The 25,182-nt window shown below is 52.6% G+C and overlaps 1 protein-coding gene and 1 long non-coding RNA gene across 2 annotated transcripts in view; one reads left to right on the top strand and one right to left on the bottom strand.

Annotated features, from left to right (window-relative positions):
* Window positions 1-25,028, bottom strand: part of MAP4K1 (mitogen-activated protein kinase kinase kinase kinase 1) — a 29,114-nt gene extending 4,086 nt beyond the window's left edge. The window contains exons 1-30 of the mRNA XM_025369195.1: window positions 24,636-25,028; window positions 24,407-24,464; window positions 24,196-24,286; window positions 23,029-23,093; window positions 20,847-20,902; window positions 20,702-20,749; window positions 20,520-20,562; window positions 20,357-20,429; window positions 19,100-19,231; window positions 17,745-17,807; window positions 17,553-17,634; window positions 16,439-16,555; window positions 16,128-16,206; window positions 14,346-14,404; window positions 14,225-14,268; window positions 14,099-14,146; window positions 13,317-13,359; window positions 12,717-12,879; window positions 12,558-12,640; window positions 8,906-8,990; window positions 7,702-7,778; window positions 7,556-7,616; window positions 5,476-5,584; window positions 5,316-5,374; window positions 5,014-5,117; window positions 4,293-4,467; window positions 3,903-3,965; window positions 3,604-3,693; window positions 3,449-3,519; window positions 1,973-2,028 (exon numbers count right to left, since the gene is read on the bottom strand). Coding sequence (XP_025224980.1) covers window positions 1,973-2,028; window positions 3,449-3,519; window positions 3,604-3,693; window positions 3,903-3,965; window positions 4,293-4,467; window positions 5,014-5,117; window positions 5,316-5,374; window positions 5,476-5,584; window positions 7,556-7,616; window positions 7,702-7,778; window positions 8,906-8,990; window positions 12,558-12,640; window positions 12,717-12,879; window positions 13,317-13,359; window positions 14,099-14,146; window positions 14,225-14,268; window positions 14,346-14,404; window positions 16,128-16,206; window positions 16,439-16,555; window positions 17,553-17,634; window positions 17,745-17,807; window positions 19,100-19,231; window positions 20,357-20,429; window positions 20,520-20,562; window positions 20,702-20,749; window positions 20,847-20,902; window positions 23,029-23,093; window positions 24,196-24,286; window positions 24,407-24,464; window positions 24,636-24,734 — 2,396 coding nt within the window. The 5' untranslated portion in view covers window positions 24,735-25,028. The remainder of the gene's footprint in view (window positions 1-1,972; window positions 2,029-3,448; window positions 3,520-3,603; window positions 3,694-3,902; window positions 3,966-4,292; window positions 4,468-5,013; window positions 5,118-5,315; window positions 5,375-5,475; window positions 5,585-7,555; window positions 7,617-7,701; window positions 7,779-8,905; window positions 8,991-12,557; window positions 12,641-12,716; window positions 12,880-13,316; window positions 13,360-14,098; window positions 14,147-14,224; window positions 14,269-14,345; window positions 14,405-16,127; window positions 16,207-16,438; window positions 16,556-17,552; window positions 17,635-17,744; window positions 17,808-19,099; window positions 19,232-20,356; window positions 20,430-20,519; window positions 20,563-20,701; window positions 20,750-20,846; window positions 20,903-23,028; window positions 23,094-24,195; window positions 24,287-24,406; window positions 24,465-24,635) is intronic.
* On the top strand, window positions 4,315-9,158 carry LOC112613564. The gene is made up of 3 exons (XR_003116958.1): window positions 4,315-4,417; window positions 5,243-5,385; window positions 8,878-9,158. It is a non-coding gene; the product is annotated as an uncharacterized LOC112613564 (long non-coding RNA).
* Window positions 25,029-25,182: the final 154 nt, after the last annotated feature.

The following is a 25,182-nucleotide window of genomic DNA, read 5'->3' as shown; positions in this document are numbered from 1 at the left end:
CCCGCCCGGGGGGGAAAAAAAAAACCCTCTCAAAAAAAAAAAAAAAAAAAAAAAAAAAAAAGATAAAAATCTAAAATAAAAATGTAGCCAGGGCCGGGCATGGTGGCTCATGCCTGTAGTCCCAGCATTTTGGGAGGCTGAGATGGGCAGATCGCCTGAGGTCAGGAGTTCAAGAGCAGCCTGGACAACATGGCAAAAGCCTGTCTCTACTGAAATTACAAAAATTAGCCGGGCATGGTGGCATGTGCCTGTAATCCCAGTTACTTGGGAGGCTGAGGCAGGAGAACTGCATGAACCTGGTGGGTAGAGGTTGTGGTGAGCTGAAATCACGCCACTGCATTCCAGCCTGGGCAACAGAGCAAGATTCTGTCTAAAAAAAAAAAAAAAAAAAAATGGCAGGTATGGTGGCTCATGCCAGTAATCCTAACATTTTGGGAGGCCAAGGTAGGAAGATTGCTTGGGGCCAGGAGTTCAAGGGCTGACTGGGCAACATGGTAAGACCCCGTCTCTACAAAAAATCAAAACATTAGCCGGTTGTGGTGGTGTACGCCTGTGGTCCTAGCTACTCAGGAGGCTGAGGTGGGAGGACTGCTTGAGCTCAGAAGGTCAAGACTGCAGTGAGCTGTGTGTGTACCACCACTTCAGCCTGGGCAACAGAATGAGATCTTGTCTCAAAAATGAAGTAAAATTAGGGCCAGGTGCAGTGGTTCACTTCTGTAATCCCAGCACTTTGGGAGGCCAAGGCAGCTGGATCACCTGAGGTCAGTAGTGTGAGACCAGCCTGGCTCACAAGGTGAAACTCCGTCTCTACTAAAAATACAAAAAATAGCCAAACGTGCTAGTGCACACCTGTAAACCCAGCTACTTGGGAGGCTGAAGCATGAGAATCATTTGAACCTGGGAGGCAGAGGTTGCAGTGAGCTGAGATTGTGCCACTGCACTCCAGCCTGGGCAACAGAGTGAGACTCTGTATCAAAAATAAATAAATAAAATGTTTTATAAAGAAAAGAATTAAAATTAAAAAATAAAAAAATTGCCCAGGTGCAGTGGCTCATGCCTATAATCCCAGCACTTTGGGAGGCCAAGGCACGTGGATCACCTGAGGTCAGGAGTTCAAGACCAGCCTGGTCAACATGGTGAAACGCCACCTCTACTAAAAAATACAGTATTGGCCGGGCGCGGTGGCTCACGCCTGTAATCCCAGCACTTTGGGAGGCCGAGGCGGGCGGATCACAAGGTCAGGAGATCGAGACCACGGTGAAACCCCATCTCTACTAAAAAATACAAAAAATTAGCCGGGCGCTGTGGTGGGCGCCTGTAGTCCCAGCTACTCAGGAGGCTGAGGCAGGAGAATGGCGTGAACCCGGGAGGCGGAGCTTGCAGTGAGCCAAGATCGCGGCGCTGCACTCCAGCCTGGGGGACAGAGCGAGACTCCTTCTCAACAACAACAACAAAAAAATACAGTATTAGCCAGGTGTGGTGGCACATGCCTGTAATCCCAGCTACTCGGGAGGCTGAGGCAGGAGAATCGCTTGAACCTGGGAGGCGGAGGTTGTAGTGAACCGAGATCGTGCCATTCATTACTCTCCAGCCTGGGCAACAAGAGCAAAACTCCATCTCAATAAAAAATAAATAAATAAATAAAAGAATTGCTGGGCATGGTGGCACATGCCTGTAGTTCCAGATACTCCGGAGGCTGAGGTGGGGGGATCATTTGAGCCTGGGAGGTCAAGGCTGTAGTGAGCCGTGATCGTGCCACTGCACTCTAGCCTTTGAGTACAGTGAGAAACAAAACAAAGAGAAAGAAAATGCCCCCGTGGCTGCAGTGCAGGGAATAGACTCTAGGGGGCAAGCAGGGTGACCAGGTGAGACACTGTCCAGGCTAGAGATACCTTGTGGGGACACCTCAGAATGCTCTCTTCACATCAGAAGCCCCCTCCCAGGTCCTTCTGCACCCCACCCCACAACATACCTGGGGGAGCCAAGCAGACGGAAAGTGAGGGTAGGGTCTCTCAGCTCCTGTAGCAGCTAGGGAAAAAAAGTGTGTGTCTCAGTGCCTGGAAGATATTTCCACTGTCACTACAAACATGGCTCCCTTAAAGAAAGCAAGGAGCTGGGTGTAGTGGCTCACACCTGTAATCCCAGCAATTTGGGAGGCCGAAGTGGGTGGATCACCTGAGGTCAGGAGTTCGAGACTAGCCTGGCCAACATGACAAAACCCCGTCTCTACTAAAAATACAAAAATGACCTGGGCGTGATGGAGTGTACCTGTAATCCCAGCTACTCAGCAGACTGAGGCAGGAGAATCACTTGGACCCAGGAGACAGAGGTTGCAGTGAGCTCGGATCCTGCCACTGCACTCCTCCCTGGGTGACAGAGCGAGACTCTGCCTCAAAAAATATATAAAAATGGCCAGTAGTAGTGGCTCACGCCTGTAATCCCAGCACTTTGGGAGGCTGAGACGGGCGGATCACGAGGTCAGGAGATCGAGACCATCCTGGCTAACACGGTGAAATCCCGACTCTACTAAAAAATACAAAAAAAAAAAAAAAAATAGCCAGGTAAGGTGGCGGGCGCCTGTAGTCCCAGCTACTCGGGAGGCTGAAGTAGGAGAATGGTGTAAACCCAGGAGGCGGAGCTTGCAGTGAGCCGAGATCACACCACTGCACTCCAGCCTGGGCGACAGAGCGAGACTCCGTCTCAAAAAAAAAAAAAATTAGCCTGGCATGGCGGCATGCACCTGTAGTCCCGGCTACTAGGGAGGCTGAAGCAGGAGAATTCCTTGAACCTGAGAGGCGGAGGCTGCAGTGAGCTGAGATCACGCCACTACACTCCAGCCTGGGTGACAGAGTGAGAATCCATCTCCAAAAATAAATAAATTGTGTGTTTGTGTGTGTGTATGTGTGTGTGTATATATATATATAATATTTTATATATATATATATATATATATAAAAGATCGGGTGTGGTGGCTCACGACTGTAATCCCAGCACTTTGGGAGGCCAAGGCGAACGAATCACCCCAGGTCAAGAGTTCAAGACCATCCAGCCTGATGAATGTGGTGAAACCCCGTCTCTACTGAAAATACAAAAATTAGACAGCTGTGGTGGCGCATGCCTGTAATCCCAGCTACTTGGGAGGCCGAGGCAGGAGAATTGCTTGAACCCGGGAGGAGGAGGTTGCAGTGAGCCGGGATCGCGCCATTGCACTCCAGCCTGGGCAACAAGAGCAAAACTCCGTCTTAAAAAAATAAATAAAAATAAAAATAAAATAAAAAATACATCCTCGGGCAAAGAAGGAGATCTGTCTGAACTGAAATTGGAAGATGCTTCCCCTCCAGGACTTCACACTCTGACTCAGGAGTTTTCGGAGCCCATCTGATGAACGTGATGATGTGATGATGGAGGCCGGGGGACAGCGATGTGGAGTTTGGATGGAGGGGCTTACCTGATCCGAGCCTAGAGCCCACACCTGCACTCCATGCTTCCAGAAGGCCTGAAGCTGACCTCCAACCATAGCTGGGGAGAAAGCAATGCCCGTTACCCTTGGGGATCACCTGAGTCTCCACCCCTGATCCTGGGCTCTCCCGTCCCTGCACAGACCCACGGCCTCCACCGCTTCGGTCATGGGGATCTCAGGTGTGCGAAGTCCCCGAACTGGGGACCCCTCTGGGGTCACCAGCTTCAAAGAGCCTGGAAGGAGATAGACTGTTTTAAGAACTGTGAGCAAGGCTTAGAGGGTTACTAAGGGACCAGTCCATAAATTCAGTGTGAAAGCTATGTAGGACAGGGGCAAGGCCAATAGGGGCTCAGGGGATTCTGAGAAGCACAAGTTCGGAGGCAGAGATCTAGGGACCGCAGCTGGAGGGGTGGGGAGGAAGGGGAGGGAGGAGGGTTCTTACCGTCCATCAACACCATCACCATATCCTCCTCTACCTGGGTCACCTGCACTGGTCCCTTATGCTCTGTTTGGGGGGGGGATGGGTTAAGGATTGACCCCACCCCATTCCCCTTTCCCCACACCACGCCCAGAAGGCCAGTACCTCTGCTTTAGCCACTGCCTCAGTTCCCCAGCAAGTGGGCTAAACCTCGCCCACCATCCCGGCCCCACCCCATCATCAGTCTCCCCAATTAACTAAAACCTGCCATTCTCCCTTTTCCGCCCTTCCAGCCCTTTCTCAGGCCGGTAGTGCGTCAGACTAAGCGAAGCCCCGCCTCCAGCCCCGCCCCTCCGAACCTGTTAAGCCCCGCCCCCAGCAGCCCCGCCCTCAGCAAGACTCCGCCCCACTCACCGGTGCTCATCTCGCCCAGCCAGCAGGAGAGCGCGCCAAAGCGCACCGTGTGGAAGAGCACAGACTTCCCCGGCCGCCTGGGGCTCACGCCGATGCACACAGCGGGCAGCTCAGAGCCTGGCCCGGTCAGCAGCGCGAACACGGACAGAGGCGTCGGCAGTGGGAACAGCACCTGCTGCGGGCCGCACAGGGAGGGGCGGGCTAGGGGGTGGTCCAGGGCGGGGCCTCACGGGGCGTGGCTTGGAGCCGGCCTGGGACTTCCGAACCAGGGCCCTAAGTCTTGGGAGATGCCCACTAGAAATGTTAGGGGGTAAGGCCTGGTGCCTCCGTAAAAACGGGGGGCGTGGCCTCCGAGTGGGTGTGGCTTCCACGTGCGGGCATGCCACCTTGGCGGCAGAGGGGCAGGGCCCCAAAGATAGCAAAACCTGCTTAGAGACTCAAAGGGACAGGCTCTAAATGGGCTGTACTAGGAGACCCAGGGAGTGGCAGCATTGAGCCTGAGGAATAATTAGGCCCACGTGTGAGGGGCGGCGCTTAAGGATCAGGATGGCCTCAGAAGGGCGAGGCTCCAGCGCAGACCGCAGGTGGGCGGGACCTCGGAGGATTGGGGTGGGGCCTCGACGGAGGTGGGGCTTCACGGAGCTCTTGATAGAAGCGCAAAGGGTGCAAGGCCTTAGCCATCCACGCCTCAGAGTTCCCAGCACCCTCCCAAGCCCCTTACCCGGACAAGCAGGAATTTGTTCATGGGCTGGTACCACTGAAGCAGGACAACGGACGTCTCCAATGCCCCGCACAGGAACGGGCCCCCAGAGCTCGCACCCTCCGCTGTGGCGTGGGCAAGGATGAGTCAAAATCAATGCCCTCTACCCTCCTCGCCACCCTCCCACAAGGCCCACACTACCACCCATCTTCTGGGTTCTGGACACATTGCCTTAACTCTGTAACCTCAGGTGGATGCAGCTCAAGCCCCTCCTCTGGCCCGGCCCCGCCCACTCTCTGCACACCCGTGAAGCTCTCTCTCACCCACACAGCACGCCCGGCAGCCTTTGGTGTCCTGGATCTTGGTGGAAACCATGTTCTTCCTGGAGAACAGGTAGGCGTGAAGAGGGGCAGGACAGCAGGAGGCAGGGGGACATGGGGGGAATTATAAGGCTCTGTGGTGCCATTCATTGGGAGCTGGTACCTTGCCAGTAGGCGGTGGGGGCTAATGTGAGCGATGGGGTTTCCTGCTCTGGTCTCTTTCCGTTCCAGCAGGCCCAGGATGCTATGAGAATACAGGTGGGGGGTCTTTCCTGCAGGGTGTGTGTATGGGGGGGGAAGCAGGCAGTTATAGGATCCCATCTACCACTTCCTTTCCTCCATCCCTTCCCTCAGCCCCATCCCTTTGTCTGAGACTCCCAAGCCTGCAAGTCTCAAGTACTTTTCATTCATTCATTCATTTCTCACTCCACATAGATTAAAGGCCCATTGTAGGCCAGGCCTGCTGTGCTTGGCTCTGGTGAACAGTGATGAGCATAATAAAAATGTTTCCTACCCTCGTGGTATTTGTAGCCACATCAGAAACTCTGGACACATAACCAGCCAGATGAAGTTACACATATTACAAAGTTTTAGAAGAAACACATCTAGAAAATCTTCTAGTTTGTCATTACAGATGTGGCTTTCACTAACTCATGAATCCTATTTGGCTTGGTGTTTCCCCCAAAACTAGACATTATTTCATTTATTTTTATTATTATTTTAGACAGTCTTGCTCTGTCACCCAGGCTGGAGTGCAGTGGTACAATCTTGGATCACTACAACCTCTGCCTCCTAGGTTCAAGCAATTCTCGTTCCCCAGCCTCCCAAGTAGCTGGGAGTAGAAGTGTATGCCACCAAGCCCAGACAATTTATGTATTTTTAGTAGAGACGGGGTTTACCATGTTGACCAGTCTGGTCTCCAACTACTGACCTCAGGCGATCCACACGCCTCAGCCTCCCAAAGTGTTGGGATTAAAGGTGTGAACCACCGCACCCGGCCTATTTATTGTTATGTTTGAGACACAGGGTCTCATTCTGTCTGCCAGGCTGGAGTGCAGTGGCATGATCATGACTCACTGCAGCCTCTAACTTCTGGGATCAAGTGATCCTCCCACCTCAGCCTCCCGAGTAGCTGGAACCATAGGTGTGTGCCACCACACCCAGCTAATATTTTTAATTTTTAGTAGAGACGAGGTCTCACTATGTTGCCCAGGCTGATCTAGAACTCCTGGGCTCAAGCAATACTACTGCCTTGGCCTCTCAAAGTGCTGGGATCACAGGCATAAGCCACTGCACCTGGTCCGGATTTTTAAATCTATAACTTGCTCACTCTATCTTAGTAAAGTACGGAATAAGTTCTGATTGTCATCTGAACATGAAAGCTATTTAAAGACTAACTTAGGGCCGGGCACGGTGGCTTACACCTGTAATCCCAGTACTTTGGGGGGCCGAGGTGAGTGGATCACCAGGTCAGGAGTTCGAGACCAGCCTGACCAACATGGTGAAACCTCCGTCTCTACTAAAAATACAAAAAATTAGCCAGGTGTGGTGGCAGGTGCCTGCAATCCCAGCTACTTGGGAGGCTGAGATAGAAGAATCGTTTGAACATGGGAAACAGAAGTTGCAGTGAGCTGAGACTGCGCCACTGCACTCCAGTCTGGGCAACAGAGTGAGATTCCATCTCAGAAAAAAAAAAAAGGACTAATTTAGGCCAGGTGCAATGGCTCACGCTTATAATCCCAGCGCTTTGGGAGGCCAAAGCAAGCGGATCACCTGAGGTCAGGAGTTTGAGACCAGCCTGGGCAACAGGGTAAAACCCTGTCTCTACTAAAAATACAAAAATTAGCCAGGTGTGGTGGCGCACACCTGTAATTCCAGCTACTCAGGAGGCTGAGGCATGAGAAACACTTGAACCCGGGAGGCGGAGGTTGCAGTGAGCTACTGCATTCCAGCCTGAGTAACAGAGCGAGACTCTGTCTCAAAAAAAGAAAAAAAAGAGACTAATTTATTGTAGAAACTACCTCAAAATTGACTTGAAAGGTGAGGACTATTATGAACTCCATTTTGCAAATGGAGAAACTGAGGCTTGGGGAGCACAGTGAAAAAGTGGCTGGGATTTGAACCCAGGACTTTGTGACCAAGGAGTCGAAGTTTTTTTTTAGCTATCCCCATCTACTTCCCAGCCCCCCAACCCTTAACCCCTTAACCTCCGCCCCCATCCCACCTGCTGCCCACAGCCAGACCTGAGAGAGACATGAGAACGTTGTTGATGGAGTACACCCATGTAGTCCGGCTAGGAAAGAGCTGCAGGGAATGGGAGAGATGGCTCTGGTGACACCCCAGCAACCCCCGACTCCAGCCCTTGCCCTTGCCCGGTATGGTTCCTCACCATCTCCAGCGTGGCCTCCTGGTCATTCCGGTTCAGGATGAAGATGCCTTCCTCTGCCCCCAGGAGCAGGTGCTGGTCTGGAGGCACAGACAAGGACCCTGGGACCGACTTCATCCTCGGGGACCTCCCAGATCCCCACCTGACCTCAAACACTGACACTGTGGCCCCAGCTCTGACCCTCTATTCTTTCTCCAAACCAATACTCCCAGCCTCTGTTTCCCCAAACAAACCCAGAGCAGACGGTCCCTCAAGCCAGTCTCATTCTCCCTCCTTTTGACTACCCATATTCTGGTGGTTTTTTCATCTCTGCCCCACTGTCTTCTGAACCTAACTGACCCCAACCTTAGACCTGCCCCCCAAAATAGTCCTCTGATTGCCTCCCCTCTTCCTCCCCAGTTCTGATACCCTAATGCCAATCCTATCTTAACATTGACCTTCAAACTCAGACACCCCCAAATAGCACTTTTTCTGTCCAGTGTGACCTGTTCCTTTAACACTGACCTTGTCTTCATCTCTTTGATCTCTAGATTCTGTCCCTTTCTGGCTGCATCCTAATCTCTAAAATTCCTCACCCCAAAATGCTGCTCCCAGTCTCCCTATCATTAACCTCCAGCTGTCCATCTCTCCTGTGCCCCAAACTCTAACCTTTTTGTTATATTCTGACACTCCTGGCCTCTGAATTCCAATATTCCTAGTTTCACTCTCCAACTCATCCCTCTCCCCCTTTTTTTTTTTTTTTTTTGGTTGAGACTGTTGCCCAGGCTGGAGTGCAGTGGCATGATCTCGGCTCACTGCAACCTCCACCCCTTAGATTCAAGCAATTCTCCTGCCTCAGCCTCGTAACTGGAATTATAGGCACGTGCCACTACGCCTGGCTAATTTTTGTATTTTTAGTAGAGACGAGGTTTCACCATGTTGGCCAGGCTGGTCTTGAACTCCTGACCTCAAGTGATTTACCCACCTCAGCCTCCCAAAGTGCCGGGGCTACCGGCGTGAGCCACCGCACCTGGCTGCCCTCCATGCATCTTTGATCACCAAATCCTGAGTGAAAGGACAAGCTCCGCCCCTGTTTCCGCCTGGCCACACCCCAACCCCATTAAGTTCCTCCCTGTCCCTGCCTTTGTGCCTGCCTTAGGCTCCTCCCCATCCCTGCTTCTGCTCCCCCATTCCCTGCAGGATCTCCTTGACCCTCCAGAATGCCCACCCTTGGTGGAGGGATGTGTCCAGGCGGCTGTGCTGTGGATCCGGAGGGGGCAGCCATTGAACAACTTTACCAGAAGGGCGCATCCCTGGGCAGGTCGCCGCGGGGCCAAGCAGCAGATCCGGCAAAGAGAGCAGGCAACAGGAAGGGGCAGTGGTTAAGACTCTGGAGCAAGAGTGCCAAGGTTCAAATCCTGCCTCTTACCTTGGTGCAGTTTCCCATAATCTACGCCGTAATATACTTCTTCATATATTGAGTTTTCTTTTCAGTTTGTTATTTTTTTGTTATATATTTCTTTTTTTACTTTTTCCTCTACTATCCTAAATCATCAGCATTTTTTTTTTTAAGATGGATTCTCGCTCTGTTGCCCAGGCTGGAATGCAATGACATGATCTCAGCTCACTACAATCTCTGCTTCCCAAGTTCTCATGCCTAAGCCTTCTGAGTAGCTGGGCCACAGGTGTGTGCCACCACACCCAGCTAATTTTTGTATTTTTAGTAGAGATGGGGTTTCGCCATGTTGCCCAGGCTGGTCTTGAACTCCTGGCCTCATGTGATTCACCTGCCTCAGCCTCCCAAAGTGCTGGGATTACAGGCGTGAGCCACCACTCCCAGCTATCAGTTTTGTTTTTGGAGATGGAGTCTCACTCTGTTGCCCAGGCTGAAGTGCAGTGGTGCAATCTCAGCTCACTGCAACCTCCGCCTCCCAGGCTCAAGCAATTCTTCTGCCTCAGCTTCCTGAGTAGCTGGGATTACTGGTGCACAACACCACGCCTGGCTAATTTTTGTATTTTAGTAGAGACAGGGTTTCGCCATGTTAGCCAGGCTGGTCTTGAACTCCCGACCTCAGGAGATCCGCCTGCCTCGGTCTCCCAAAGTGCTGGGATTACAGGCATGAGCCACTGTGCCTGGCCAGTATATATATATATACACACACACATATATATATATAATTCACTATGCTATGTATTTCATCTTTTAATCATTTTCAGTACTGGAAGATAAATTATACATACTCTTAGCCGGTAACTGGCCAGGGACGGTGGCTTATGCCTGTAATCCCACCAGTTTGGGAGGCCGAGGCGGGAGGATCACTTAAGCCTAGGAGTTCAGGACCAGCCTAGGCAACATAGTGAGACCCTGCCTCTATAAAACATTTTTTAAAAAATTAGCCAAGCTGGGCCAGGCGTGGTGGCTCATGCCTGTAATGCCAGCACTTTGGGAGGCCAAGGCTGGCAGACAACTTGAGGTTAGGAGTTTGAGACCAGCCTGGCCAACGTGGCAAAACTCCATCTCTACAAAAGATACAAAAATTAGTTGGGCATAGTTGTAGGCACCTGTAGTCCCAGCTACTTGGGAGGCTGAGGCAGGACAATCGCTTAGACTGGGGAGGCAGAGGTTGCAGTGAGCCAAAATAGCACCACTACCCTCCAGCCTGGGCGACAGAGCAAGACTCCATCTCAGAAAAAAAAAAAAAAAAAAAAATTAGCCAAGTGCATAGTTCCAGCTACTAGGGAGGCTGAGGTGTGAGGATTGCTTGAGTCTCCGAGGTCAAGGCTGCAGTGAGCCATGATTGCACCACTAAACTCCAGCAGCCTGGGCGACAGAGCGAGATCCTATCTCAAAAAAAAAAAAAAAAAAAAAGACTAGATAGTTCTAATTCATTTTATGCATTTTTTGGCAAATTTGATCCCACAAAGGTACATTATCACAACACTGACTATGTGTGTAGGCATTATGCGTGTACGTAAAAACACTGAAACTTTCTGAATAAAGAGATGTTCTTTTTGTACATCTCCATTTATGAGAGGTAAAATTTTTTGAGATCTTGGCTCTTCGGATAACTGCATATGTGGTGGTGACTCATGGAGGTTTTGATGGATCTCATCAAAAGACTCTAACTTTTGGGCTCAAGCAATCCTCCTACCTCAGCCTCCCAAGTAGCTGGGACCATAGGTGTGTGCCACCATGCCCAGCTAATTTTTTAAATTTTTAGTAGCCGGGTGTGGTGGCTCATGCCTGTAATCCCAGCACTTTGGGAGGCTCAGGCAAGCGGATCACCTGAGGTTGGGAGTTCGAGACCAGACTGACCAACATGAAGAAACCCCATCTTTACTAAAAATACAAAAATTAGCCGGGTGTAGTGGCACACACCTGTAATCCCAACTACTCAGAAGGCTGAGGCAGGAGAATCACTTGAACCCAGGAAGTGGGGGTTGCAGTGAGGTGAGATCATGCCACTGCACTCCAGCCTGGGTGACAAAGCGAGACTCTGTCTCAAAAAAAAAAAAAAAAAAAAAATTACCTCAGGTGGTATGCACCTGTAGTCCCAGCTACTCCAGAGGCTGAGGCAGGAGAATCGCGTGAATCCGGGAAGCGGAGGTTGCAGTGAGCTGAGATCACGCCATTGCACTCCAGCCCGGGTGACAGTAGGAGACTCCGTTAAAAAAAAAACTTGCCAGGCGCGGTGGCTCAAGCCTGTAATCCCAGCACTTTGGGAGGCCGAGATGGGCGGATCATAAAGTCAGGAGATTGAGACCATCCTGGCTAACACGTTGAAACCCTGTCTCTACTAAAAAAAAAATACAAAAAACTAGCCGGGTGAGGTGGCGGGTGCCTGTAGTCCCAGCTACTCCGGAGGCTGAGGTAGGAGAATGGTGTAAGCTCGGGAGGCAGAGCTTGCAGTGAGCTGAGATCTGGCCACTGCACTCCAGCCTGGGCAACAGAGCCAGACTCTGTCTCAAAAAAAAAAAAAAAAAACTTAAGCCAGGCACAGTGGCTCACGCCCATAATCCCAGCACTATGGGAGGCCAAGGCCAGCGGATCACAAGGTCAGGAGATGGAGACCATCCTGGCTAACACAGTGAAACCCCATCTCTACTAACTACAAAAAATTAGCCAGGCGTGGTGGCGGGCGCCTGTAGTCCCAGCTACTCAGGAAGCTGAGGCAGAAGAATGGCGTGAACCCGGGAGGCGGAGCTTGCAGTGAGCTGAGATCGCACCACCACACTCCAGCCTGGGCGACTGAGCAAGACACCGTCTCAAAAAAAAAAAAGGCAGGCTGGGCGTGGTGGCTCATGCCTGTAATCCCAGCACTTTGGGAAGCCAAGGCAGGTGGATCACCTGAGGTCAGGAGTTCAAGACCAGCCTGACCAACATGGTGAAACCCTGCCTCTACTAAAAATACAAAATTAACTGGACATGGTGGCGCATGCCTGTAATCTTAGCTAATCCGGAGGCTGAGGCAGGAGAATCACTTGAACCAGGGTGGCGGAGGTTGTAGTGAGCTGAGATCCTGCCACTGCACTCTAGCCTGGGCAACAAGTGAAACTCTGTCTTAAAAAAAAAAAAAAAAGCAGAAATAACGATCCTGCCTCAGCCTCCTCAGAGGTATTTATATGACCTTGGGTAAGCCACTTACCCTCTCTGTGCCTCAATTTCCCCATCTGTGAAATGGGGGATAATGTCTCTGTGATATCTTCTTCACTCTGTAAAGCTTTATGCCATGTAATGACAGGAGATCAGTGTAGGGCACAGAGAAGTGCTCAACAAATGTCACCTGTTGTTACTGTCCATCCTGCCACCCCCTTCCCACCTCACCAGGCATCCCCAGCCCCGTCCAGAGGTGCAAGTCCTCAGCAGAGCTGAACCTCACCTTTCTCTTCATCTTCTCCTTCTTGGGGGGCAGGAGTGGGGGCTTGTCGAGCTCCCGGGAGGGTGGGTTCCAGAGTGAGGGTTCTGAGAGGGGTTAGGGGAAAATCAGCCCCCAAGACCCCCCACTCCTCCCACCCTCCACCCTAGCCTGTCCCTTTACCTGAATGGGCGGTGAGATGGGGGCTGCTGGTGGATGGGGGAGGCCCAGGACGGGGGTTGTGTGGTGGGGGCCCACTGGCACACCGGACCAGCACCCCCGGGCTCAGCTGCCCATCATCCCCCATACCCCCAGGACCCTCGTCTGATGGAGAACGGAACTTGGGCTTTGGAGACAGGAACAGAGTGTGGGGAAATACATCAGATGATCTCAGAGAGGGCACCCTTTTGCAACTCCAGTCCCTGCCTCCACCAGAACTAACAGCCATGGCTCTGACCCTCCCCCACAACATCTTGCGCCCCCTCCAGCCTTCCCTGGACACCCCCAGCCCAGACATCAACACATTTCAGAAACTGATGGGTTAATGTTGGATACAGCAGGGGCTTCCTAGGACCAGCTACTGACCAGTGTCCAAGAGGCTAAATATTTTCAATCCCCCGCTGAGGTTGAGGGATACCACTTCCAGATCCCAATGTAGCCACCATCCTGGTCTCCCCGATTCCCTGCCCTGGAGATCCCAGTATCCCAGCATCTAAGGACCTGGCCTCCTGGCATCCAGTGGCCCTGGGGCCCCATCCTCCCAGCTCTGGCCCAGGGCCTTACCTTGGGGGGAAGTGGAGGAGGTGTGTCCTCTGCAGGGGTGGGGCTGAAACACAAAGATGGGCTAAATAGTTGGGGGCCTGGGGAACAAGGACCCAGGGAAGACGGCATGGTTCTGGGCTGGAGGCCTGGGACTGGGGTCTGAGGTCAGGAGGATTAAGGGATGACTGGTTCTGGCTGGAGCTGAGGATTAAAGGATTAATAACCAGGCCGGACATGGTAGCTCATGCCTGTAATCGCAGTGCTTTGGGAGGCCAGGGCAGGAGGATGGCTTGAGCCCAGGAGCTCGAGACCAGCCTGGGCAGCATAGTAAGACTTTGTCTCTACAAAAAAATTAAAAATTAGCCAGGCGTGGTAGGTACACCTGTGAACCCAGCTACTCAGGAGGCTGAGGCAGGAGAATCGCTTGAACCCGGGGTGCCAAGGTTGCAGTGAGCTGAGACTGCGTCACTGCACTCCAGCCTGGGCCACAGAGTGAGACTCTGTCTCAAAAAAAAAAAAAAAAAAAAAAAGGTGGAAGGAAAGTGGGAGCTGGAGCTGGAGCTGGGATCAGGTTGGGGGTCAGGGGTTGGAGGTGAAGGGTTAAGGGAGGTGGTTAGGGAATAGGGTCTAGGTAGCTGGGCAGAGGGGCTGCATCAAGGGTCTAGTCAGGGCTCAGGGCTCGGGGCTAGAAGACAGGCAGGGGTGCAGCGGGGTCAGGAGTGGAGGAAAGGTCACATCAGGGGCTTGTAGGAAGGTGGAGGCTGAGGTGGTGCCTGTGGAGCTGCAGGCAGGGCCTCACTTACATGTCCACGTCGTCATAGTCATCGTCGGAAGACTCTGACTGTTGCTCCCTGAAGGGTGATGGGTATGAGTCTTGGGGGCCTTGCCCACATTCCAGCCCCCTCCCCATCCTCCCTGGGGTCCCTGACCTGGGGCTGCTGCTCCTGAGGTCTCGGGGGGGTTGTAGGCGAGCCTGTGGGGTAGGAAAAGGGTCAGCAGTGGCCTCAGGGAAGCAGGTGGTGTGGTGGGGAGTTGGGGGCAGCATCTCACGGTGTTGGCTGGGGGTCTGGTCTCCATTCCTCGGAGCTTCCTGAACTCCATGTGCCGCCCTAGGATGTGTGGGGGAAGATAACCCACTGTGAGATGGGGGCAAGGGGTAGTGAGATGGGCTTAAGAACAGAAAGAGTAGAATTGGCAGGGGGGTTGCAGTCAGGATCTTAGGGACTGCAAAGGATCTCAGGGAACTGTCCCTTAGGGAAAGGGGTCTTGGTTTACAGGGACCTCATTTGGGGGTCAAGTTTGGGATCAAGACCGGGTACAGTGGCTCATGCCTATAATCCCAGTACTTCAGAAGGTGAGGTGGGTAGATCGCTGGAACCCAGAGTTTGAGACCTGCCTGGACAACTTGGCGAGAACCCATCTCTACAAAAAATGATTAAAAATTAGCCAAGTGGCTGGGCACGGTGGCTCACACCTGTAATGCCAGCACTTTGGGAGGCTGAGGCAGGCAGATCACCTGAGGTCAGGAGTTCAAGACCAGCCTGGTCAACGGGGTGAAGCCCCGTTTCTACTAAAAAAAAAAAAATACGAAAATTAGCCGGGCATGGTAGTGCGCATCTGTAATCCTAATTACTCGGGAGGCTGAGGCAGGAGAATCGCTTGAACCCAGGAGGCAGAGGTTTCGGTGAGCCAAGATCGTACCATTACACTCCAGCACTCCAGCCTGGGCAACAGAGTGGCAGGGCAACAACAACAACAACAAACAGCCAGGGCAACAATAACAACAACAAAAAAAGTTAGCCACATGTGGTGAATAAGCCTGTAGTCCCAGCTACTCAGGAGGCTGAGGTGGGAGGATTCCTTGAGCCCAAGAAGTTTGAGGCTGAAGTGAGCTGTGATCACGCCACTGCACTCCAGCCTGGGGGACAGAGCAAGATCCTGTCACAAAAAAATAAACAAATAGCCGGGCGTGGTGGCTCACGCCTGTAATCCCAGCACTTTGGGAGGCTGAGGCGGGTGGATCATGAGGTCAGGAGATCGAGATCATCCTGGTTAACATGGTGAAACCCCGTCTCTACTAAAAATACAAAAAGTCCCAGCTACTCGGGAGGCTGAGGCAGGAGAATGGCATGAACCTGGGAGGCGGAGCTTGCAGTGAGGCGAGATCGCACCACTGCACTCCAGCCTGGGTGACAGAGTAAGATGCCGTCTCAAATAAATAAATAAATAAATAAATAAATAAATAAACAAATAAATAAGCTTTGGGATCAGGAAGCTGGGGGCTCAATATAGTTACAGAGGTTTTCGGGATCCGTTTGGGTATTGAGGTTCTGATGGGATTTCTGAGGTCTCCCTGGGGACTCTATGGTCATCTTGCTTTTTTTTTTTTGAGACGGTCTCGCTCTTGTCGCCCAGGCTAGAGTGCAGTGGCACAATCTTGGCTCACTGCAACCTCTACCTCACAGATTCAAGCAATTCTCCTGCCTCAGCCTCCTGAGTAGCTGGGACTACAGGCGCGCACTACCACATCCGGCTAATTTTTGTATTTTTAGCAGAGACGGGGTTTCACCCTGTTACCCAGGCTGGTCTCAACATCCTGACCTCAGATGATCCCCCCCACCTCGGCCTCCCAAAGTGCTGGGATTACAGGCGTGAGCGACCGCGCCCAGCCTCTACGGTCATTTTGTAGGTCAGGTGCTGATGAGATTGTCTGGGGTCTCTTATAGGATCAGATGATACTGAGGGTCTCTGGTGGCCTGATGGTAAGGGAAGGGGGTCTCTTAGGTCTATTATAGGGTCAGGTGTCCCCAGAGATAAGGATTCTCTACTCACGACAGCAGTCTGCATCTGGGATCCCCAGAGAGCTGGAGCGGTGGGTGGATCTGATCCGCCGAGGGATAGCAGGGGGTAGCTGGGCAGAGGGGCAGCCACGTCAGGGCTCAGGACCCCCAAGCAGCCCCCTACCCTGCCCGGGTTCCATCTGCTTTCCTGTAACCCTCTGGGCACACAGCCTTGTACCAAGCTCCCCATCCTCCCTGCCTGTTCTCCCCCTAAGTGAGGCAGCGGGAAGGCACTGCCGGCAGCAGGCACAGCCTGAGAAGGACCAAGCAGTCCCCAGTGCTCTTGTCAGCCAAGGCACTCACCTCGGGCTCCTCATCCTCAATGTCCCCAATGGAGGGTCCTTTCCCAGGATTCTTCAGTTTGTCAAGAAGATCTAGGATCAGGCCTCGATTCAGCCCAGGCTGGGATACCAGTTGATGCTGGGGGAGGGAAGAGGTGTCCGTATCCAGAGGGCTGGAGTGGATAGAGAGGGCTGGTATGGACAGAGAGGGCTGGTACAGAGCCTTGGGGACTGGACTAAAGGAATCTAGCTGAGGAGAAGCTGCCAGTGGATGGAGAGGGCGGGGAAATCCAGGGAACTGTCAGAGGTCTGGGGTATTCTTTTTTTTAAGACAGAGTCTCACTCTGTCACCCAGACAGTGGCACACTCTAGGCTCGCTGCAACCTCCACCTGCTGGGCTTAATTGATTCTCCTGCCTCAGCCTCCCAAGTGGCTGTGATTACAGGCTCGTGCCACCATGCCCAGCTAATTTTTTTTTTTTTTTTTTTTTGAGACAGGGTCTCTCCCTGTCACTCAGGCTAGAGTACAGTGGCGCAATCCTGGCTCACTGTAGCCTCCGCCTCCTGGGTTTAAGTGATTCTCCCACCTCAGCCTCCCAAGCAGCTGCAATTACAGGCGCGCGCCACTACACTCGGCTAATTTTTGTGTTTTTAGTAGAGACGGGGTTTCACCCTGTTGGCCAGGCTGGTCTCAAACTCCTGACTTCAAGTGATCCACCTGCCTCAGCCTCCCAAAGTGCTGGGATTACAGGCATGAGCCACCGTGCCCAGCCAGCCTGGGGAGTCTAAGAAATTTTTAGGAATTAGAAGAATTTACATTTCTCAGAGCAGGGCTGGGAGAATTCCACAGTTGTCTTGGAAGAGACTGTGGTTCCCTGGGGATTCAAGAGGACACTCAGGAACAAGTCTTGAGTCCTTTGGGAATTTGTGAGTTCTGGCAACTCAGGGGATTTGGGAAAGGTTTGGGGTATAGCCCAGAGGGTCTCTAGTGGTGGACGGTGGTCCTGGGAAATTCTGAGGCATTAGGGACTTTGGAAGGCCACGGGGACTCCGTGGAACGAAGTTATCCATGTCCTCGGGAGTTGTGGAAGGCCCCGGGGAATTCTGGGCTGAGGGTCTTGGGGAAGGGAGGGTTACACTGAGCATCTTGGTGGCGCTGGGTCGTTTCTTGGGGCTCTTAGTCAGGGTGACTTTGATGAAGTTGTGGAAGGCAGCGGACCTTGGGAAGAAGAAGCCAGGTTCTAGGTGAGGGGACCAGAGACCCTCCCATCAGGCCACCCAGCCCCAGCCCCGCCCTCGCTCACCCTCCCTCCTGTCACTCTCTCGTACCATTTGCCTTTTTCCTTCATTCGGGGAGGCTGGTAGCCACTCTTGGTCATGAGGAAGAGAACTCTAGAATAGTAGGGAAAGGATATGGAGTTCAGACCTTCAAGGGGGCCAGACCTCATGGCTTGAGGGGTTCCTAGTAGCATTACGGTCAGCAGAGGGCAAAGTGAGAAACAGCATGGAAGTGAGGTTCGGGTTTTACAGTGCACCAGGATACCTCTCCTAAGGGAAGCCGCTTATGGCGTGGTAGAGCTACGGCAAGGCCAGGTGCAGTGGCTCATGGCCATAATCCCAACACTTGGGGAGGCCAAGGCGGGAGGACAGCTTGAGCCCAGGAGTTGGAGACCAGCTGGGGCAACATAGTGAGACAAAAAAAAAAAAATTTTTTTAATAGCTGGATATGGCAATGTGGGCCTATAGGACCAGCTATGTGAGAGGCTAAGGCAGGAGGATCATTTGAGCCCTGGCATTCAAGGCTGAAGTGAACTACAATGGTGCCACTGCACTCCAGCCTGGGTGACAGAGCAAGATCCTGTCTCTAAAAATAATAATAATTAATTAATTAATTTTAAAAATAGGCGTGGTGGCTCACACCTGTAATCCCAGCATTTTTGGAGGCCAAGGCAAGTGGATAACCTGAGGTCAGGAGTTCGAGACCAGCCTGGTCAACATGGTGAAACCCCATCTCTACCAAAAAATACAAAAATTAGCCAGGTTTGATGGCGCTTGCCTGTAATCCCAGCTACTTGGGAGGTTGAGGCGGGAGAATCACTTGAACCTGGGAGGCAGAGGTTGCAGTGAGCTGAGATCATGCCACTGCACTCCAGCCTGGGTGACAAGAGTGGGACTCCATCTCAAAAATAAATAAATATATAAAAATTAAAATAAAAGATAGGCTGGGTGCAGCGGCTCACGCCTGTAATCCCAGCACCTCGGGAAGCTGAGGTGGGCAGATCATCTGAGGTCAGGAGTTTGAGACTACCCTCGCCAACATGGTGAAAACCCATCTCTACTAAAAATACAAAAATTAGCCAGGTGTGGTGGTGCACACCTGTAGTCCCAGCTACTTGGGAGGCTGAGGCAGGAAAATAGCTTGAACCCGGGAGATGGAAGTTGCAGTGAGCTGAGATTGTGCCACTGCACTCCAGCCTGGGTGACAGAGCAAGACTCAGTCTTAAAAAATAATAAAATAAAATGTTAAATTAAATTTAAAAAATAGAGCTGCAGCATGTGCCAAGGTAGGCTCAAGTGGCGATCCCTGAACTGGAGGTTCCTGGGATGGAAGGCAAAAGCTGAGGGTGGGCTTTGGGCCAGGGCTGGACAGGATCTCTGGGCCTGGGGACCCCACACCTGCCTACCTGAGAGGGTGCACATCGAAGAGCGGTGGCTGTAGCTCGGCCAGTTCGATGGCCGTGATACCCAGGGACCAAATGTCACACAGCTCATTGTATCCTCCCTTCAGGGCCACGGCTGCCACTTCTGGAGCCATCCTGGGGGTAGACACACTCAGAGAGCCAGAGGTGGCATGGGGACAGGAAGGGAAGGAGGGGCAGAGAAGGAGAAGGAGTTGAGGGGAGATGCAGCACACAGAGTCAGACGGAGAGACAGAGGGACAGGAGTAAAGACAGACACAGGCAGATGAAGATGGAGATGCAGACTGGGCGCGATGGCTCACACCTGTAATCCCAGCACTTTGGGAGGCTAAGCAAGGCAGATGATTTAGGCCCAGGAGTTTGAGACCAGCCTGGGCAACTTATCAAGACCCCATCTCGGCTGAGCATGGTGGCTCTTGCCTGTAATTCCAGCACTTGGGAGGTCAAGGCAGGCAGATCACCTGAGGTGAGGAGTTTGAGATCAGCCTGGCCAACATGGCGAAAGCCCATCTCTACTAAAAGTACAAAAATTAGCTGGGTGTGGTGGCAGGCATCTGTAATCCCGGTTACTTGGAGGCTGAGGCAGGAGAATTCCTTGAACCCGGGAGGTGGAGGTTGCAGTGAGCCGAGACTGTGCCACAGCACTCTGGCCTGGGCAACAGAGCAAAACTCCATCTCAAGAAAAAAAAAAAACAAACCACCATCTCTACACAAATTTTTAAAAAATTAGCCAGGTGTCATGGTGTACACCTGTGGTCCCAGCTACTTGGGAGGCTGAGGTGGGAAGATCTCCTGAGCCCAGGAGTTCTAGGCTGCAGTGAGCCATGATTGTGCCACTGCAATCCAGCCTGGGCCACAGTGGGGCTGGAGGCACAGTGAACCTGTCTCTAAAAACAAAACAAAATGAAAAGACAGAGAGGCAGAGAAGAGAGTGAGAGACAGAAACAAAGAGACAGAGAGCGCTACAAACTGAGCTAGAGGAAAGAGACAGAAATGGATATGGAGGGACAGATAAATCAAGATAAAAACCAACACAAGCACCTAGAGCAACGGGCAGAAAAGGGCACAAAACGAGAGAGAAAAGTGGAAAACTCAAGAGACACCCAGAGAGAATGAAAGAATCTTCCATGGAGAAAGGAAGAGACAGGGAAACGAAGCCAGGAAGGAGGATCCCGGGGAACCATGGTGGGAAAAACCACTGAGCCCCACTCCACCCCTAGCTGCCCGCTGGGCACCCCTCACCAGTAGGGTGTCCCAATGAAAGAGAGGCGTCTGGCCAGCGTTGCCCCAATCTGGGCCGAGATGCCAAAGTCAGCTGGAAGCAGAGGGAGATGTAGTGATCTGGGGTCCACTGCGCCTCCAGCCCCCCAGTCAGCCCCCCTGCTCAACCCCCAGCCTTACTCACCCAATCTGACCTCCCCAGCATCATTGATGAGGATGTTAGCTCCCTGGGAATGAGAGGGGGTATGGGAGGCTGCGGAGACTCTTTCCCCACAGCTCAAACTACCCTGATCCCTGAGTCCCCGAAATGCCACGCCCATCTCCTGGGACCCACCCCCCAACAGCACCCCTGTACCCCCAGACCACCTTGATGTCTCGGTGTATCTTCTTCTGTGAGTGCAGATAGGCCAGTCCCTGGGGAGAAGGGTGGACAAGGGGACTGTGAGTGTCTGGGGGCTGGAGTGGGGCCCCCCTCCTCTCCTCTCCCCAGAATACCCAGGCCTCTCCTTACCTGGAGCACTTCCCGGCAGACATAGCTAATCTGGAGCTCTGACAGGGAGCCTGTCACTGCAAAGGTCACCCCGGCCAGGCCAGGCGTTGGATGGGAGCCAGGGAACCTGGGCTGGGGAGTCCTGCCCCCCCACACCAGCTAAGAGGGTGCCATAGGGAGAGGGGAAACAGGATGGGACCAGTGGGAGGGGGAGATGGTGGGGTGGTCAGCGACAGAAAGAGGCAGCAATGCAAATAAAAGAGGCCAATAGGGCTGGCGTGGTGGCTCATGCCTATAACCCCAGCACTTTGGGAGGCTGAGGCGGGTGGATCACTTGAGGTCAGGAGTCCAGGACCAGCCTGGGCAACAGGGCGAAACCCTAGCTCTACTAAAAATACAAAAATTAGCCAGGCATAGTGGTGCATGCCTGTAATCCCAAGTACTCAGGAGGCTGAGGCAGGAGAATCGCTTGAACCCAGGAGGTGGAGGTTGCAATGAGCCGAGATCATACCACTGCACTCCAGCCTGGGCAATAGAAGGAGGCTCTGTCTCAAAAAAAAAAAAAAAAGAAAAGAAAAGAAAAGAAAGAAAGAAAAAGAAAAAGAAAAAATAAAGAAAGAAAGAAATTAAGCAAGATAAGTAGAATATGATGTAGTTCCTCAGACGCTGAAAGACAATAGGAAGAAACATACAGCAAGAAAGGGGCGCGTAAAGGCCGGGCGCGGTGGCTCAAGCCTGTAATCCCAGCACTTTGGGAGGCCGAGACGGGCGGATCACGAGGTCAGGAGATCGAGACCATCCTGGCTAACATGGTGAAACCCCGTCTCTACTAAAAAAAAAAAATACAAAAAACTAGCCGGGTGCGGTGGCGGGCGCCTGTAGTCCCAGCTACTCGGGAGGCTGAGGCAGGAGAATGGCGTGAACCCGGGAGGCGGAGCTTGCAGTGAGCAGAGATCCGGCCACTGCACTCCAGCCTGGGCGGCAGAGCGAGACTCCGTCTCAAAAAAAAAAAAAAAAAAAAGAAAGGGGCGCGTAGGAGGGGCTATGACATTTCACAGAGGTGGTCAGTCAGGGCTGCTCTCTGAAGGTGACAGCAGGTGAAGACGTGAGGGCTCCCACTCTGAGTGGGACCAGCCACAGCAAGTGCAGGGTCCCAGGTGGGACAGTTCCTGGTGGGTCTGGAAAGCAGCAAAGGCGGTGGGGTGGAGTGGAGGGGGAGGAGGAAAGTGGGAGGAGGTGAGGTCGGCCAGCCTGGGGTGGACCCTGATGAGGAGTCTGGGCTTCTCCTCCAAGAGAAATGGAAGCTGTAGGAGGGCTCTGAGCAGGGGCGTGATATGACTTTGCAAAATAAGGAAAGGCACAGAGACACAGAGACAGAGAGAGACAAAGAGAGACAGAGAAACGGGGGCAGATCACACATGAGACATACAGAAGGAACAGGATTGAAAAAAACAAAAAAAATGAGACAAAGACAGAGGTCAGAGGCCAAAATGTGGGGAGACAGATTTAGAGAGAGACTCAGAGGATGACGAGGGAAGAACAACACACAGGCGGAAAGACAGAGAGACAGAGAGAGGCCGTCAGACATTAGGTCTTACAGACCAGCTGTGGGATTCACTTCCTTTCTGTGGACCTCAGTTTCCCTGAGGACTTCTCAATGAAGTCCTTCCTTTTCTAACATTTGAGGTCTAGGGTTGGAAGGAATCAGAGATTTTCTGCCTTCCAGATTCAAGTGATTCTCCTGCCTCAGCCTCCCAAGTAGCTGGGATTACAGGCATCTGCCACCACGCCTGGCTAATTTTTTGTATTTTCAGTAGCGGCGGGGTTTCACCATGTTGGCCAAGCTGGTCTTGAACTCCTGACCTCAGGTGATCCACCTACCTCAGCCTCCCAAAGTGCTGGGATTACAGGCGTGAGCCACCGCACCAGGCCCAGCAGTTATATTTTTTAAAATAATAAAATAAAATAAAATTAAATTAAAGTAAATTAAATTTTAAAAAGCCAGGCACGGTGGCTCAAGCCTGTAATCTCAGCACTTCAGCAGCTGAAGGCAAGAGGATCAGCTCAGCCCAGGAGTTTGAAATATGGCCCAGAAAGACAGTTCCTGTGAGATACACACACAGAGACGGAAGAGGTGAATTCGGGTCGGGGTTGGGGGGTGGGCGTGGGAGGGTTGCCTGGGTCCCCTTGTGCTTTCTCTAACCTTGGTAGATGTCCTGGAGAGAACCAGCCCCACAGAATTCCATGCAGATCCAGAGTTTCTGCAACCTGCAGTGTTTCAAGAGTAAGAATAATAATAGCAGTAATACATTATTATTTGCAGGAAAGTCCCTGGTTTGCTTCTGTCTTGTTCTAGATCAGTAAGAACTTTAATGTAACAGCTCTCATCACTCCATCTCTCCTTGTCTACCAGAGTGAGGTGGTTTCATTCCCGTTTCACAGACAAGGAAGTTAAGGCTCAGAGAGGAAATGTGAGTTCCGGGGCAAGTCAACTCAAACCTAGACCTTTGGGCGGGACCCCTCTGCCATCCCATGCCAACCTAGGAGGTAGGGCAGAGATCTCACGGGTTGTGGAGATTTGGAGGGGACAGAGGGGGCCCAGGGCATCTGTTCCGGGGAGCAGAGGTCAGTATTGGGACATCTGGAATATTAATTTGGGGATCAGGGAATTTAGAAGTTTATATTAAAGGAACAGAGAGTGGAACTGGGGGAGCCAGAGGGCAGAATGATGAGAGCTCCATTTCTAGGGAGTTGATTTCAAATTCAGTTACTATGAAGGGATCAGTTTGGGGTACTCTTGATCAGAAATGGGAATTCTGGATTGGAGATTAGATTAGAGGCTGCTCTGGTCAGAAAAGTGAGACTTAGGAGTGAGGATCAGGGTAGGGTTAGCCCAGTCAAAAATGGGGGTCCAGGATGGGAGGCCGGGTTATGGTGAGAAATGGAAGTTCAAGGTTAGAACTCAGGGTGCCAAGGCCAGGCACGGTGGCTCACACCTGTAATCCCAGCACTTTGGGAGGCCAAGGCCAATGGATCACAAGGTCAGGAGTTCAAGACCAGCCTGGCCAAGATGGTGAAACCCCATCTCTACTAAAAATATAAAAATTAGCTGGGTGGGGTGGTGGACGCCTGTAATTCCAGCTACTCGGGGGTCTGAGGCAGAGAATTGCTTGAACACGGGAGGCAGAGGTTGCAGTGAGCCGAGATCATGCCACTGCACTCCAGTCTGGCAACAGAACAAGACTCCATCTCAAAAAAAAAGAAAAAAAAAGAAATAAAAAAAAAAAGAAATGAGGGTACCCCCATCAAGAAATGGGGGCTCTGGGTTAGGGGCTGGGCTGGGTGCCAGGGTGGGTCTGAGGTTCATCACCAGAGATAACTCCCATGGTAGGCCACGATGTTGGCGTGCCGGCAAGTTTTCAATATGAGGATTTCCTTCTGAAGGGTGGAGACATCATCATCTGTGAGGAGGGTGGGAGAGAAAGGCAGCTCGCATGGAGAGAGCTACGAGGGAGGTGATCCCAGTGTCCCAGGAAGCGAAGGTGGGGATGTGGGGAAGGAGCTCCGGGTTCCCTCCTCACCAGGCTCCATCTTCACCATCTTCAGTGCCACCAGGTCCCCTGTCGCCTTGTCTCGAGCCTTGCAAAGGGGAAGTCGGCAGTCAGGCAGGCTCCATTTGCCAGAGTCCCTCCTCAGCATCCCTGAGTCAAGGTCAAGGACTGGGACCCCCTCTTGCAGCCTCCTCCCTACCGAGGCCTTGCCTTAAAGGCCACCAGTTTGAGGGTGTTGGGGACAGAGGGGCTTTCTCACCTTAAAGACTTCCCCATATGTGCCGCCACCCAGTCGCTGCAGCAGGTCGTAGTGGTCCCGGGGGTCTCTATTGAAAATGTCCGGATCCACGAGGTCCATCCCTGGGGGCCGGAGCTGGGCCTGCGCCCAGGGGCCAGCAGGGCCTCAGGGCTCAAGTTCTGGCACCTCCCTCTGTCCCCAGAAGCCCTGCACCCGCCTTGCCTCCGCGGGCTGTGGCCTCCCTCCTCCCCACTCTCGCTTCCTGCCCCAGCTGCACTGCACGGCTGTGCAAAGGGCTCCACCCCCTGTCCCCTGGGCGCTGAGAGCCTCTGAGGGGCAGCTTGTCTTGGGACCCAAGGGACCATCCTCAACCTCCAAGGCCCAGGGCTGGATGTAAATGTGATGCAAATGATCTTAATGGTAACTGGATTGGAGGGGGGTGCCTTAGAACCCCCGCCCCCGTCTCCTAGGTAGTGTCTAAACCTCTACTGGGTGCTTGAAGGTTTGGCCACAACCCGAAGGCGGCAAGTCTGCACAGGGATGACTACGCAGTGTACATGCCTGTTCA

Source organism: Theropithecus gelada, chromosome 19 (assembly GCF_003255815.1).
Source record: "Theropithecus gelada isolate Dixy chromosome 19, Tgel_1.0, whole genome shotgun sequence".
Classification (NCBI taxonomy): domain Eukaryota; kingdom Metazoa; phylum Chordata; class Mammalia; order Primates; family Cercopithecidae; genus Theropithecus; species Theropithecus gelada.
This window is presented reverse-complemented; position numbering and strand designations above follow the sequence as displayed.